The 15342-nt window shown below is 38.0% G+C and overlaps 1 protein-coding gene across 1 annotated transcript; it reads left to right on the top strand.

Annotated features, from left to right (window-relative positions):
• The first annotated feature begins 588 nt into the window (after positions 1–588).
• LOC139696859 (uncharacterized) lies at positions 589–9974 on the top strand. The gene is made up of 7 exons (XM_071595742.1): positions 589–600; positions 732–1013; positions 1281–1722; positions 7524–7558; positions 8637–8687; positions 8819–9100; positions 9522–9974. Exons 1-7 carry the CDS (start codon positions 589–591, stop codon positions 9972–9974), a joined length of 1557 nt encoding a protein of 518 aa, XP_071451843.1.
• The last annotated feature ends 5368 nt before the right edge of the window (positions 9975–15342 follow it).

Below are 15342 nucleotides of genomic sequence, written 5' to 3'. Positions count from 1 at the left end.
AGCCTTATATGTTTCATGTTCGCCAACTCCTATAAACATATGACTAAGCAGTCTAAAAATACATTTTGATTACTATCTCAGGATCACAATCATCGGAATCATAAACGAAATCATAACTTTCATTACATGAGTACAATCATAGTCCTAATTTCTTAAAATTAAAAAAAAACATGCATATCTTATGAGTTTTCCTTTCGAAAACATATGGAGAGTATACCTCAAACTGGTGAGAGCAAAATACATTAAATATGGCTGGGACATTTATTTGAAAAATAAATCAACTTCCATTTTATGTCTGAAAAACTGTCCCGTTTAACTGAACCAAACACCTTCTTTGGGTAGGAATGCCTTTAAGACATTTCGAAGGTCTTGGTCGCGAAGGAATCGTCTCGACCTCTTGTCAGTTAAAACAAGATTGGGTGGAGTCCAAGGAGGAGAAAGAAGGTTAAACATGGGCGGGAAAAGAGGTTCAACCTGGAAGGGGGTGAGACATAAAGAAACTATACAAGAAACGTGCAGTATAAAAGGGCTGGATGAGGCCACAGACATCATCCATCCCTGAGCTCTCCAAGAGGCAAGGAAGTCACCATGAAGGTCCTGGTGAGTTTAATGAAAAATTCACTAAAGTAGCTTCATTCCAGCAATCCGGCACGCACGCAGTTGCATGGTTAACAGTTAATTCCGACCACGAAAAAAACTTTTGATTTTAACACGTATATTTTTCTATCAAGGTTGTTATCTCCGCCGTGCTGGCTGTGGCCGCTGCCGGTGCCCCCATTTTGGCCTACAATTCCATCGCCCCTTACTACAGCGGCAATTACAACGGGCTCTACAACGGCCTGTGGAACGGCATCCTCCCCTACTCTGCCCTCCCATACAACGGCGCCCGTTTCGCCACTCCCTTCGCCTACAACACCGCTCCCTACGCCTACAACGCCGCTCCCTACGCCTATAACGCCGCTCCCTACGCCTACAACGGACTCTATGGAACATCATCCCAGTACCATGCTCAGGTGAGTTCAACACCCAAAAAGGTTTACCTTTGTTTTGTGCTTCAAAATAACTGTTATTTCGCAGTCGACTCATCGATAGCGATGGCTTACCTTAATTCATAATGCATAGCACCAGAATACATTCAAAATTAATATAATCAGCTCAGAGTTTAAATTTCACCAATGTGAATAAATTGAAGTCCATACTCGGATATGGCTATGATACCGGGCGAGTCTAACTTAAAGAAATGACATCTAATCTCCATCTGATCCTTCCCTTATTCAAAGGATGAATTCGGCCAGGCCTCTTACGGTCATGCCACCTACAACCAGGCCCATTCTGCAGTCCGTGATGCCTTCGGCGGTGTCACCGGGGCTTACTCTTACGTGAATCCCGAGGGCAAGATCGTCGAAACCCACTACACCGCCGATGCCGTCAACGGATTCCGCGTGGCTTCCAACGACCTCCCAGTCGCCCCCGCCGTCCCCGAGGCTCCCGTCTACCCCGAACTCGTCGGACCCGAGCCCGTCCAGGACACCCCTGAGGTTGTCGCTGCCCGCGCCGAGCACCTCGCCGCCCACGCCGAGGCCAAGAGCCGCTCCCGCCGCCAGGCCATCCTCACCACTCCCTTCTCCTACACCCGCGGCGCCCTCTTCCCCACCACCACCCTCTCTACCCGCATCGTGCGCCCAGTGGCCTACAACACCATCCCCACACCCCTCGCCTACCGCCTCTATTAAGTGCGCACCGATCCGCCACGACCACCTGGAGGGCCACACCATCGCCCTCCGTACGACTCCATGAGGACGCCTACCAACGCCATTCGCTCCAAAATGGCTTCTCTTTGAAGACTGGTACATTTTGGGGAGCTCCGATACTGATGGAGTTGACTGTGAATATTTGTATATATTCGTCAACTAAGAAATAAATATTTTGCAACACACACAATACTGCAGCTGATTTATTTCAACGCCATTCTGATAATTGGTATCCAAACTCTCCTCTCTGGTCCTACAATGTACTAAAATTCTATCAAGGAAAGTATTAATAAAATTATGATAACATTTCTGACATATAAAACTATTAATAGTTGAGGTTTACTATTTTTTTGATTTTGTCTTAAGCGCACTTTAAATCTGAATTTTATTTTTATCTTGCTGATTTCAGAGCTGAACTAATGACACTTAATCATCCGTACTATATCGTTTGTTGATCCATTGTTAGGATTCGGTCAGAATAATAATTTTTTCCTATTTTGGCAATACATTAAATTAATATAAACCCCATATATTACTAGCGCTTACCCTAACAACTATACTAAATTCCGGAAAACCATGTTACATAATTTTCCGTTTCTTAATGCTATAATATTTGCACAAACCATGATATGAAAGTGTGCATCAAAATTTTTCATCTGAACAGGCATAACCCTTTCATTTAATCGCCCATGTATTCCCAGCTTATGAATAAAACGTACTTGCCGCAGAAGAAGTTTGATGATTCTAAAATATCAAAGTTATCGATTTTACGAAGTTCGATTTTACGAAGAAAAAATCCAACCTAAAATTACATTCCACAGCATTAAATCGCATCATTTTTGTATTATATGCTAGTTTACTCTGAATGACAGAATTTTAATTTTCACGATTTGCGAATAGCAAAAAAATCTTTTATCGATGAAAGAAGTCACTTCGATAGTGTTATTATTTGTTGCAAAAAATTTTACCGGATCTGTCATTATTGACGACGCAGATACTCAAAAGATACATTCAATGTGCCCGTAAAAGTGTAACCTCTTTTTAGTTTAAATAAAATTATTACGGGTGCTTTATGACTCAATAATTTCCATTTTACAGCTTTTAATCAAAATTTTGAAAACAATTATCTTTTAAACCTAATGTTTAAATATTCTATAACACCATCGGACCCCAGCTGAGGGCCTCCTTATAAATCAAAAATAGTATACTATATATATATATATATATATATATATATATATATATATACACATATATAGAATATATCGTTATTTACATGTGGGATGAACTCGCATTTCATACTCATTTCCTTCCATTCGGAATCCAATCTGGTAAGAATTCTTCCGCCGCATAATTAATTGGATTACATATTTCATATCAAAGGTAGATTTGCAATTTCCAAAGCTATTTCCTTGAATAGATGATATGGTTTTCAATTTACTCCATTTTATTTCTAGTATATCCCATTAATGAATGCGTTGAATGAAATAAAGTATGTTTCATTTATATTCCACAGCGATCGGATGCATTTTACTTAAAAAACATGAATATGCAATGATTATGACTTGGAGGTATTTGCAATTTCCAAAGCTATTTCCTTGAATAGATGATATGGTTTTCAATTTACTCCATTTTATTTCTAGTATATCCCATTAATGAATGCGTTGAATGAAATAAAGTATGTTTCATTTATATTCCACAGCGATCGGATGCATTTTACTTAAAAAACATGAATATGCAATGATTATGACTTGGAGGTATAACCATAAAAAAATCAAAAATAAAATTAAACGTCCTCGAATATTAGCGCCTTTGGGAATAATATTTCTTACTTGTTTCTTCTTACTTGTATCGTTTCACAACATTTCATTGGTAGTATCCCTTCTTTTTTGTGGTGCCTCATCTTCAGAATATGATAACTGTAAAAGTAATAGTTAACCAGGCACCCGTAGCCACCATACCTCTGCCACATTTAAACTATATCCTTTCATTCATTTTTATACATTTCATCAATGCACATATCACATAAATGGAGGTAAATTAATGATGAGAAAACCCAGGGTTATTCAGTCAAAAATATTCTGATACTTTTTTGAAATATTTCTCTCGTTGATTCAACATTCCTTTCATTAATTCATGGCTTCCCTTTTAGACTGCTCCAGATACACATTTTTCTTTATGTTGGATATTGAATTTTAGTATATATTAATATCTTTTATTGCTAGCGGATCACCAATACCAAATTATTTCCCCTGATAGGCACGAAAATATACAATTGAGATCCATTTAGTGCATTATAGAAAAAAAAACTAGTTTTTTAGCTGAGACTATAAAAAATTACATCTAGAACCACAACATAAGTAAGGAACTTAGTCGGGTGTCTGGAACCTGGATGTAATCCATTCCTTAGCAGAGTACAAAACTGTTTTTTATGTTCCTTATATGGTGAAGTTCTTCGCCTTTATGTGTCTGTGAGGGTGGTTGTGTATTTTATTATTTTATCGTAGTAGTACCTCGTAATACAAAATGATACCAGTTGATTTGTATTCTCATATGTAATTGCGGCGTCGTCTATATCTTCGATTTCATTTGGCTAATAAACAAATTGGTGACATATCTAAACTCCATGGCAAGCAGTATCGTATTCACCCGTGATGGGAGCGCATAAAACTCCCTATATTTCTAAGACTCCTCTGTTTATCTCCGGGACAACATAGTTGAGATTGAAAACCATACTGATCCGTGGACCTTATTTTGCAGGAATCGAAATATTGAGGTACAGGCGATGAGAAAAATAAATCCAGCATGTTCGATATTCAGTCAACTCTGGGAAAAATATGACTGATCATGTGTATTGGTCTACTCCAACAGGGAAACAGTAATAAAGATAATGGAAACAAAATAGTTCATTCCTATAAAACAACTAATCAATCTAAAAACATTTGCCAACACAAACTCATTAATATATTGGTTATGATCGTGCAACCAACAAAATATGTTCGCAAAACGTTTTTCTGTGGATTAAGGAAATAAATAAGTTTTGAAAACATTACAATCTCGTAAAATATGACGCATAAAAATGTTGTGTCACAACGTTCCTGTGGATGATGATTTGTGGGCTACTTAGGTTTGCAGATCAATTTCAATGCTTAAATTACATTACATATTACCGTGCAAGCCACCACAAAGTTGTGTGGCAGGGGGTGATTACACACAAGATTACATTTGACCAAAATACGTTTCCCAGAAGCGTGGTCGGAAAAAGGTTTTCTGATTCCTTGTCGTCCGTTGAAAAAATAACGTCTAAAATGTAACTGTTCTACACTTACTCGTAATCTCTCTCATTTTATTTACATGATATCTCCTACCTTTTAAAAGGCACCTGCTGATAAGCCAAGAATGGAATAGCATAATCTATTTTCCTTCGGTATAGTTGCACAACTGATAATATTCTATGATAAATGTATAACTCAAAATGTTATAGTTAGTAATAATAATGAAGTTCGGCTGAAAAACTTTGGGAATAAATAATTTACTATTGGTTTTCAGTTTGAATCAATATTAATATATTCACTGCTGATACTCTATTAAATACATGAATATTTAAAATGAACACATAATAATAATAGTTATCGCTGGATAGGTGGGAAAGGCTCAATTATGATTTTTACAAGACATCTGTTCAAAAGCTAAGAATGGCTTATCAGGACCTAAATGCTAACGAGATATTCGATAATGATAGAGCTAATGCTACTGAAACAAATAATAATAATGAATGAAACATGTACGCATGGGGCAATTTGGTCGGAGAGGACGTTCCTAGGGTACGAACAGAAATTTTTTCTCAGATCTGACACGATGCAATTTTTATTTGACCAATTCAACTTAAGAAAGACTGAACATTATTACACCTTGAGAATTAGAGCTTTGATTTAAAAATATGTTATTGATATGAATATAATTATAATGATATATATAAGGTAATTAGACATGAATAATTAACATCCCTTGTTTTTATAATTATATTATAAAAATTAAACATGCCTCGCACCAAGGCTCTTTGAAAAGAGATAGGTAATCGAGAAACTAATGTAATGATGAAAAAGGCTATTGACGATTATTTGGTTTAGCCTTTTACTTTGTGTGGCATTAGTATGTTTAACCTTTTCAGGGAGAATTTTCTCTTCAATTTGATCTCCACGAATTTTCCTTAGTTCTTTATATTTATGATTTTTTCTTATCTTTTCTGTAACATTTGCGTTTCATGCCTGAATTACTTAGAGAATAACACATTTCGTCAAAATTTCTGCATGAAGTATTTTTTATTTTTTGCTTCAAATAGCACGCATTTCGCCTCACGATTAAAAAAATCGTTATTCTATTTACATCTTTCACTACTGATTATAATGATCCATAAGTTCTCAATCCATCACTTACTGTTTTTCAACGACCAGTTAATATTATTGCCAAAGTCTCTCCTCCGGTAAAGATAATTTGCATGCTGCGTGCATTTTAACAAGTTACAACTTCACTTATCTCCATAAAATTAAAAATGATTACCTAAATATATATCCCTACTAATATCTACCATTGCTATTTTATCTCCTACTTAATATAATGCGTCAATTTTAGTTTTCCGCGAAATACCTATCGCACAAGTAATGTCGATGTGTTTTTATGACACGGCATTTAAGTCACCCAACACAAATAATTCCGCATTACGCCTGCTACCACTGCCACAAATACTCCATCATTTACTTTTTTGAATTCGTTTTTATCTTAAATATCACTGATTTTAGCAGTCAATAGGCCCTAAAAATGAGTATATTTTCCAAAAAATGTATCACGGCTCAATGTTTTCTATTGAATTTAATGCGGCTGCATGGGATACATTGAATAACCTGAAGATGTCACCAATATAAAAACGGTCGTATTCCATCAAAGATTTCTTGAAATCTAAAATGTTTCTATTCCCTAGTCTCAATTAAAGGAAGACAGACACATGTCCATTTATTAAATTTTTCAAGCGTATTATTACCCAGAATGGGGTCATATGTAAAGAGGAACCCTCAAAAAATTCTAGTTTTAAATTTATTCAAATGTATGAATCTAATTAAATATTATTATTGCCTACTTATAAGTTAAATGAAAGAAAATTATGAGTGAATAATTAATACTTGGAATAAATATTATTTGAACTTTTACGCTCAATCCACGCTTAAAAATTATTTTCTTTTACAAATTGCAATAAACTGTAGGAGATACCGCGACGGTAACTTTTAACGGAGCCATCCGCTAGATGTACATTACACCTACATTAAATTTGACAGGTTTAAATGGTCATTTTTTCCAAGAACAATAAGACACCAGAATGCTTGTAATCGAAATCCCCTAGGAGCCGGCTCGACATTATAAGTATTAACCTACAAGGTAGCGACTGCGCATGGTTATACGGTTATATTTATATATATATTTTTTGCAGGTTCCCCTCACCTTTCCCTACCCATTAAAAAAACCCTAACCCCCTAATCCCTTACCCTTTCCTCCTGGTGCTGCACCCCCTGCCACACACCTTTTTGGTGGCTTGTGTGTTATTGTTGTAGATGTAGATGTACAAGACAACAGTTTAAGGTGTGAAAAACTTTTGGCTTGAAGAAGAACACTTCGATAGCTTATATGTCTAAAATACTCGGACGGGCATTGAGGTACCCAGGTTACTATTACTGTCAATAGAAATGATTTTTACACTGAAATTTTTCCACTACTGGACAGGAAGCCGTACTATCAACATGACTGACTCTGACCATGTATGATAATATACGTATACATATATATATATATAAATAAATAAATATATATATATATACGTATATATGTTCATATATAAATATATATATATATATATATATATATATATGTATACGTATATATGTTCATATATAAATAAATATATATATATATATATATATATATATATATATATATATATATATATATATATATATACATAAATATACACATATAAATATATTTGTATTCATGGTAGTTCAGGGGTTGAGCGTTGGACTACTGACCGGAGGGCCCGGGTTCGATTCCCGCTAAAGCCTCCCTGGGCACCTGCAACTCCACCCAAGTTATGTGATTCTTCCTGGGAAAGGAACTAGCCACGCCGTTGGGCTTAGTACTAGTGAACCCTACCATCACCTACCAAACCGTTTTCTGTATTTATGGTTTTAGATATATATATATATATATATATATATATATATATATATATATATGATTATATATATACATATATATATATGTATAATATATATATATACACATACACAAATATATATATATATATATATATATATATATATTCGTACATATGTACATGCATATATGTGTGACAATATATATATAAACATATACACATCTGAATCAATGACTTAGTTAAACCTAGCCCACACTTTACATAAAAGATTACGTTTAACATCCTGGTACCATACAATTAATATAATGACCCATAACAAAAAATTCTATGTTGAAAGAAGAATTACGCAGAAATATGAGACAGTGATAACAATGAAAATTAAATATAAATACAGTACTTATGTGGAAAAATGTCACTTCGATTAAATGTCTGAAGAACTGTCCCGTTTCACCTCACGAGAAAACCGCTTTGGATCCGGGCATGACGACAAGATTTTCCGAAGGTCTTGGTCACGAAAGAATCGTCTTGATCTCTGTAAGCTAAAACGAGATTGGGTGGGGTCCAAGGAGGAGGAGAAGGAAGGTTAACCACGGGCGGGGCGGAGGTTGGAACTGGAATGAGGCAAGACAAGAAACTACGGAAGACATGTGTCCTATAAAAGGGCCGCGTGATACCACAGATAGCATCCATCCCTGAGCTCTCCAAGAGGCAAGGAAGTCACCATGAAGGTCCTGGTGAGTTTAATGAAAAATTCACTAAAGTAGCTTCATTCCAGCAATCCGGCACGCACGCAGTCGCATGATTAACAGTTAATTCTGACCACAAAAAACACTTTTGATTTTAACACGTATATTTTTCTATCAAGGTTGTTATCTCCGCCGTGCTGGCTGTGGCCGCTGCCGGTGCCCCCATTTTGGCCTACAATTCCATCGCCCCTTACTACAGCGGCAATTACAACGGGCTCTACAACGGCCTGTGGAACGGCATCCACCCCTACTCTGCCCTCCCATACAACGGCGCCCGTTTCGCCACTCCCTACGCCTACAACACCGCTCCCTACGCCTATAACGCCGCTCCCTACGCCTACAACGCCGCTCCCTACGCCTACAACGGACTCTATGGAACATCATCCCAGTACCATGCTCAGGTGAGTTCAACACCCAAAAAGGTTTACCTTTCCAAAGAAACTGCGGGAGATGCCGCAACAGTAACTTTTAACGGAGTCATCCGCTAATGTGCATTTCAGTGCAACAATTTCAGAGTCTTGACTGGGATCCCAGTCAAGGCGAATGATTTTTACACTCTGAAATTGTTGCATTGAGGTTTGCCTTTGTTTTGTGCTTCAAAATAACTGTCATTTCGCAGTCGACTCATCGATAGCGATGGCTTACCTTAATTCATAATGCATAGCACCAGAATACATTCAAAATTAATATAATCAGCTCAGAGTTTAAATTTCACCAATGTGAATAAATTGAAGTCCATACTCGGATATGGCTATGATACCGGGCGAGTCTAGCTTAAAGGAATGACATCTAATCTCCATCTGATCCTTCCCTTATTCACAGGATGAATTCGGCCAGGCCTCTTACGGTCATGCCACCTACAACCAGGCCCATTCTGCCGTCCGTGATGCCTTCGGCGGTGTCACCGGGGCTTACTCTTACGTGAATCCCGAGGGCAAGATCGTCGAAACCCACTACACCGCCGATGCCGTCAACGGATTCCGCGTGGCTTCCAACGACCTCCCAGTCGCCCCCGCCGTCCCCGAGGCTCCCGTCTACCCCGAACTCGTCGGACCCGAGCCCGTCCAGGACACCCCTGAGGTTGTCGCTGCCCGCGCCGAGCACCTCGCCGCCCACGCCGAGGCCAAGAGCCGCTCCCGCCGCCAGGCCATCCTCACCACCCCCTTCTCCTACACCCGCGGCGCCCTCTTCCCCACCACCACCCTCTCTACCCGCGTCGTGCGCCCTGTGGCCTACAACACCATCCCCACACCCCTCGCCTACCGCCTCTATTAAGTGCGCACCGATCCGCCACGACCACCTGGAGGACCACACCATCGCCCTCCGTACGACTCCATGAGGAGGCCTACCAACGCCATTCGCTCCAAAATGGCTTCTCTTTGAAGACTGGAACATTTTGGGGAGCTCCGACACTGATGGAGTTGACTGTGAATATTTGTATATATTCGTCAACTAAGAAATAAATATTTTGCAACACTCAATACCTCAGCTGACTTATTTCAACGATTATTACCTGACGTATTCGGTCATTGAAGCAGGAGGATAGACGTAGTTTGGAGGCTTTTGAAATGTGGGAATGGAGAAGAATGGAGAAGGTGAAATGGACAGAGAAGAAAACAAACGAGGAAGTACTTGGTATGGTGGGCGAAGAGAGGGGTTTATTGGGAGCAATCCTATGGAGGCAGGAAAAGTGGATGAAGGGGGTATTGACCGGCAGCGGGATGTTGAAGACTGTAATTGAGGGGAGAATGTTAGGCAAACGAGGAAAGGGAAGGAACAGGATAGGGATGTTAGACGGGATGAAGGGAGGAAGGAAATACTCAGAGCTGAAGAGGGACCTCATGTAGAGTAGGATGTAGTGTTTTGCTAGGGGTCACAAATTATTTAATTAGTAATTATGTTCATCCAAAAACCTACCTTAACCCGTAGATTACCTCATAATCATAAAGAAGTACGCTTTATATTCCCGATGTACTTCTACGACTTCACGCATTTCTCTTTGCTTTGTCTATAATGTCTTTATTGCCATATGTCATGAATGTTTATGTTTCTAGAACTACAGAATACATTTCCTGAGATAACACTCGCAGCAGACCATTTTATAAAGAAGATTTCCCTATTTATCAGAACAAAACCATTTTGTTATTGGCAAATATAAAATTATTCCAATGAAAGGTGAATTGTGGCATTCTTTTAGAGCGCGATAAAAGTGCAAAGCTATTACGATTTTTTTTCCTCTTCTATCTTGAACCGCATTCTATAAAAACACTTTCTACAAACCACTTATACAAGCAAATTGTTAATAATTTAATATTTCATAAACCACTGGGATCGCGAAACGCATTGTAAATCCCCAGGACGTATTACTGGAGAGTTAAGCACAATGATATTAAAGTAGGAGTTCGTTAAATGTTTGATTGAACAGCGGAATTTCTTCAATACCGGCCATAATTGTACCTTAGAATTTCTGATATTTTTTTAAATCATTAACTAAATTATTATTCGGTAATTTTGGCTAATTAGCAAGACAAAGAGTTACATAAATTTAATGAGAGTGCATGTACATTGACGGAGAGGATGTAACAAGTAATACCTTAGACGTTCATAATTTATCAGTCAAGAATAATGCAAATATATGGCTTAGTTAGAACCTCACCGCAAATACCTGCCATTAGTTTTTATTACTTTCCCCACCGTGGGTATTAAGTAATTTGAAAAAAATCGATTTTTTTATAAACAATTTCTTAGTGACTTTGTCTTTTTAAGTTCAAATCGTAAATTTCAATCTTCTTATAATACACTACGCTATAAAATGTAGCTGCTCCACATAAAACTTCCCCAAATATCGTTTTAAATTTCTGTTTGATTAACTTTTAATTTCTTTTATATACTCTAGTAAAAACCGATAGAATAAAATTCGTATACCCCAACTTTCTTGAGGTAGTACTCATACACTCACCAAAATCTCCATTATTTCTTGTTGAGTTCATCCATACCTAATCGTCTTCCTTCAGGGAATATGCGCTTTAAATAAAAGTATGATAAAAGTCAATTTAGTGCTCTTCCACTGCGCCTAAAATCATTCACTCAAAAACGCTATGTCAAGACGAAGACATTGCCTCAAGAATAAATTATTGAAATCATGAATGTTTGTGTTATTATTATTGCTATTTCATATAGTTGTAAAAATAAGTATTTTGTGATTATCCTCAGATCTGTGTAGTTTTTATAGCAATGGTGAAACTGAAGTAGCAAGTTTTAGCTTAATTCTTGCATTTTTATGTATTCAAACAAAACATTGAAGGCTAGGATGAACAGATATTGATGATAAAAGTAAACAGAGCAGAAAAAAAGATGGAGAAATGAATTTATGTGAAAAGCATCTCTAAGTCTCTGATTCAAAACATGACTTGACTCCTTGAGTGACAAATTTCTCTCCGTGACCATCAGTCAACAGTTACTCAGTGCTCTTGATAAGGAAAATGCCACCTGCCATTTGTCACTGTAACGGACAATAAACATAGTTATGTTTTAATTTCATTAATTCGAAGAGAGTTCCTTTAGAATAGCAACTTAATGCATCTTTTATTGATAAATAAAATAAATATGTTGAATAAATATGTGTGCATGAACTCTGGGATGACACACGACTAATACTGCAGTGCAAACTTTCTTTCACGCTCAATACTCTGCACACAATCAGCATTAATAGACTGATACTTAAATTCATTCGACGACAAAATCTCAGCATCAGTTCACATCAAGTCTACAAACCGAGAACGCACCTACATTTTAGTAGCTACAACACAACACATAAAAATGACCACATCCAAACACAGGCATTAAAATGTTGGCTCTATTAAAGACTGTGAAAATTACATTTCAAGTATACATGGCGCGACGTCAAAACTTGAAAGCCTTAAGTTTATTCATAATTGACTCATTTTGACAGGCTCCACTCGTTTCTACCCACTCTCAAATAACCAATCATAACAGTGGCACCAACCTATGCATAACTTAAACCTCAGGCACATAAGTGATACTGCAAAGGATTTTAATGATCTACACCACAACTCTATTTACATATAACAGAGCCCACGATTTGTTAAATGGTTTGTTTAAAATGTGGTGTCTTACAGCAGCAAAACACGGGTGGTTAAAAATAAAGATAACTCCTTGAGAGGTTTTGAAACATGATGGTGGAATCCTCTCTGTTCATGGCCATCCATGCTTAAGGTAAAGTGGACTGATAGACTAATAAATTAGGAAGTAATAATTGGAACAGGAGAGGCAAAAAAATTCCTGAGAGAAATGTAAAAAGAATTTCTTTTTTGGGGAAACATTATGCCGAAATTACTTGCTGGGAAGAGTAACGGGGAATGAAATTGAAGGAAAGAGACGGAGGGGAAGAAAGAGAGACCTAATGTTTGATGATATAAGAAATAACAGAAGTTACAAGCAGCTGACATAAGATGCTCAGGACCGAGTGCAATGGAGAACACCGAGTATAAACTTATCGGAAGGAGACTGTTCCACTTGAGAGAGAGAGAGAAAGAAATCACACCATTTGAAATCATAAATCTACTTCAGACGCATTACCTTTCTACCCTTCAATGACACGCCCACCTCATAACCTACAAGACACGTTTTGCCAAAATCTCACACCGCCGACCACACACCCCGACCTCTCCCCTATCTCCCTCCAGCCCCCATCCCTCTCCTGCCGCACGTCCTTGCCAGCGCCCACGGTGTGAATTAAAACCCCTCTTCTCCTCTCTTTCCGACCCATTAAATACTCCGCTTACCTACCGCTCCCACTCAATGCATGTACTTACAGCAAGGGCCTCCCAATTATTTATTATTCCTCCTCCAATTCAACTTTTCTCCCTCTTTCTATATTGGAAAATGTGAACATAATGCAAACACTATCGAATAGTACGCCGTCCGTCGGATGGTACGTTAAGCTGCGGACCCCTTGGCGGCTTTCGTTAAGAGTAGGCTAATGCCAACGCCGGGTTTCTCTCTCCCCTTCATCCTTTCCTTTTTATCCCTAATGGCGCAAATGACCTTAGATGCTGATCGTCTCCCCTAAAAACTACTACCCACTACTAGGAAGGGGGAAATTAATGGGGCAGAAAGCTTTAACCCATCAAACGCGTCCACCGGACGGAGAATATTAGGGATACCACCATATAGAGGTTGTTCAATACAAAATAAGAGTATGTGCACCATATATAAATGATTTTGGGCAAAAAGAGTCAGTATTCGGAGGGCACATGAGTCCATCCTCAAGTAAGATGGTCTAAAAGTTCAAAGATTTTCTTTGAACAAATCCACTATTCCTTTAAGTTAGAAATCACTGTCATTTAATAAATTGTAACACCTTGGTCCTTTCTACACCAATAACCCAATACTTCTAATTCCTAATAGACTTATTTAGAGAGAATATTTAGGCCAAAGCATACCGATCCTAAACGGTTTATTAATATAATAATCTATAATTGCTTCTTCGATAACACCTTGGGGTAAATCTCAACGACGACGAATGGTCAATTTGATGATGCATCAAATCTACCTTTGATAAGGGCATAAAAGCATAAACGGCTCCCTAAATGTCTTATAGATCTACATCATTTATAACAACTGAATGACTGAAAATTATCATGGCCCGCCCAACTGTTTTTTTCAATTTATAAATGTACTGGTATAATTCATTGAATTTACCCTTCAATTTAAATAAGTTTCCTAAAAGCCAAAACATTTTTCTCAGATACAAGATTGCAAATGATAACTGCCTTTTCTGAGCTTTAATCCATCGAACGCTTCCACCGGATTGCGAATGTTAGGGGTACCACTATATATAGAGGTTGTTAAATGTGAAATAACAGAATGTTCACGACGCATACACAATTTTGGGCGAAAATTGTAGGTACTCGGAGTGTGCATGATGTATGTAACCCAATGGCAGCGTCCTCCGGTGCGATGACCTAGCAAAATTCAAAGAATTTGTAAGAAGGTGCCGCGAATGAGCGAGTACGACAATTTGTCGCCAACAACAACCCGCAGGAATGGGCAGCAGTCCTTCAAATAAATGAAGATGAAGACAATTGTGTTCGGTAGAGAGACACACTTTTCGCCGTAGGAATGGTAACGCCTGCTTTAAAGGTTAAAGAATTACGATGTAGAAGATGCATCGGGAAATCACGGCTATCTAGACAAGCTCAAGCTCAGCAAGTCTCTTCCCTTTCACGTTTTATTGATTTAAATACGTAACATACGTGATGGAACTCTCTCAAGTCATATATTCCAGAGGGACACTGGTTCATCATTCATATCGCTGGACGGGGACTAATCGTGGGAGAACATCAGAAAAATATGTCAATCAATTGAAGATTGGCATTTGGAATGCTCGAGTAATCCGGGAACTCGGGTCAGAGATCTCAAGCGTCTGATGCGTTGAACGGGGTCAAAGGTCGTATATGTAGGTGAACTGTACATTCTCAAAGAAAGAGGCGCTTGAAGAGGTATCTTGGAGAAATCTCAAAAGCTCAGTAAATGGAAATGCAGGAGTAGGAGCAGAGATTTATATATCACTGAAAATGATATCGCCAAGGCCTACAATTCAGTATCAAAGAAACCCAAT

The sequence above is a fragment of the Hetaerina americana genome, unplaced genomic scaffold (assembly GCF_022747635.1).
Source record: "Hetaerina americana unplaced genomic scaffold, ioHetAmer1.1.p SCAF_1, whole genome shotgun sequence".
In the NCBI taxonomy this organism is placed as follows: domain Eukaryota; kingdom Metazoa; phylum Arthropoda; class Insecta; order Odonata; family Calopterygidae; genus Hetaerina; species Hetaerina americana.
Note: the sequence above shows the minus strand (reverse complement) of the source record. Positions and strands in the feature narration are given on the sequence as shown.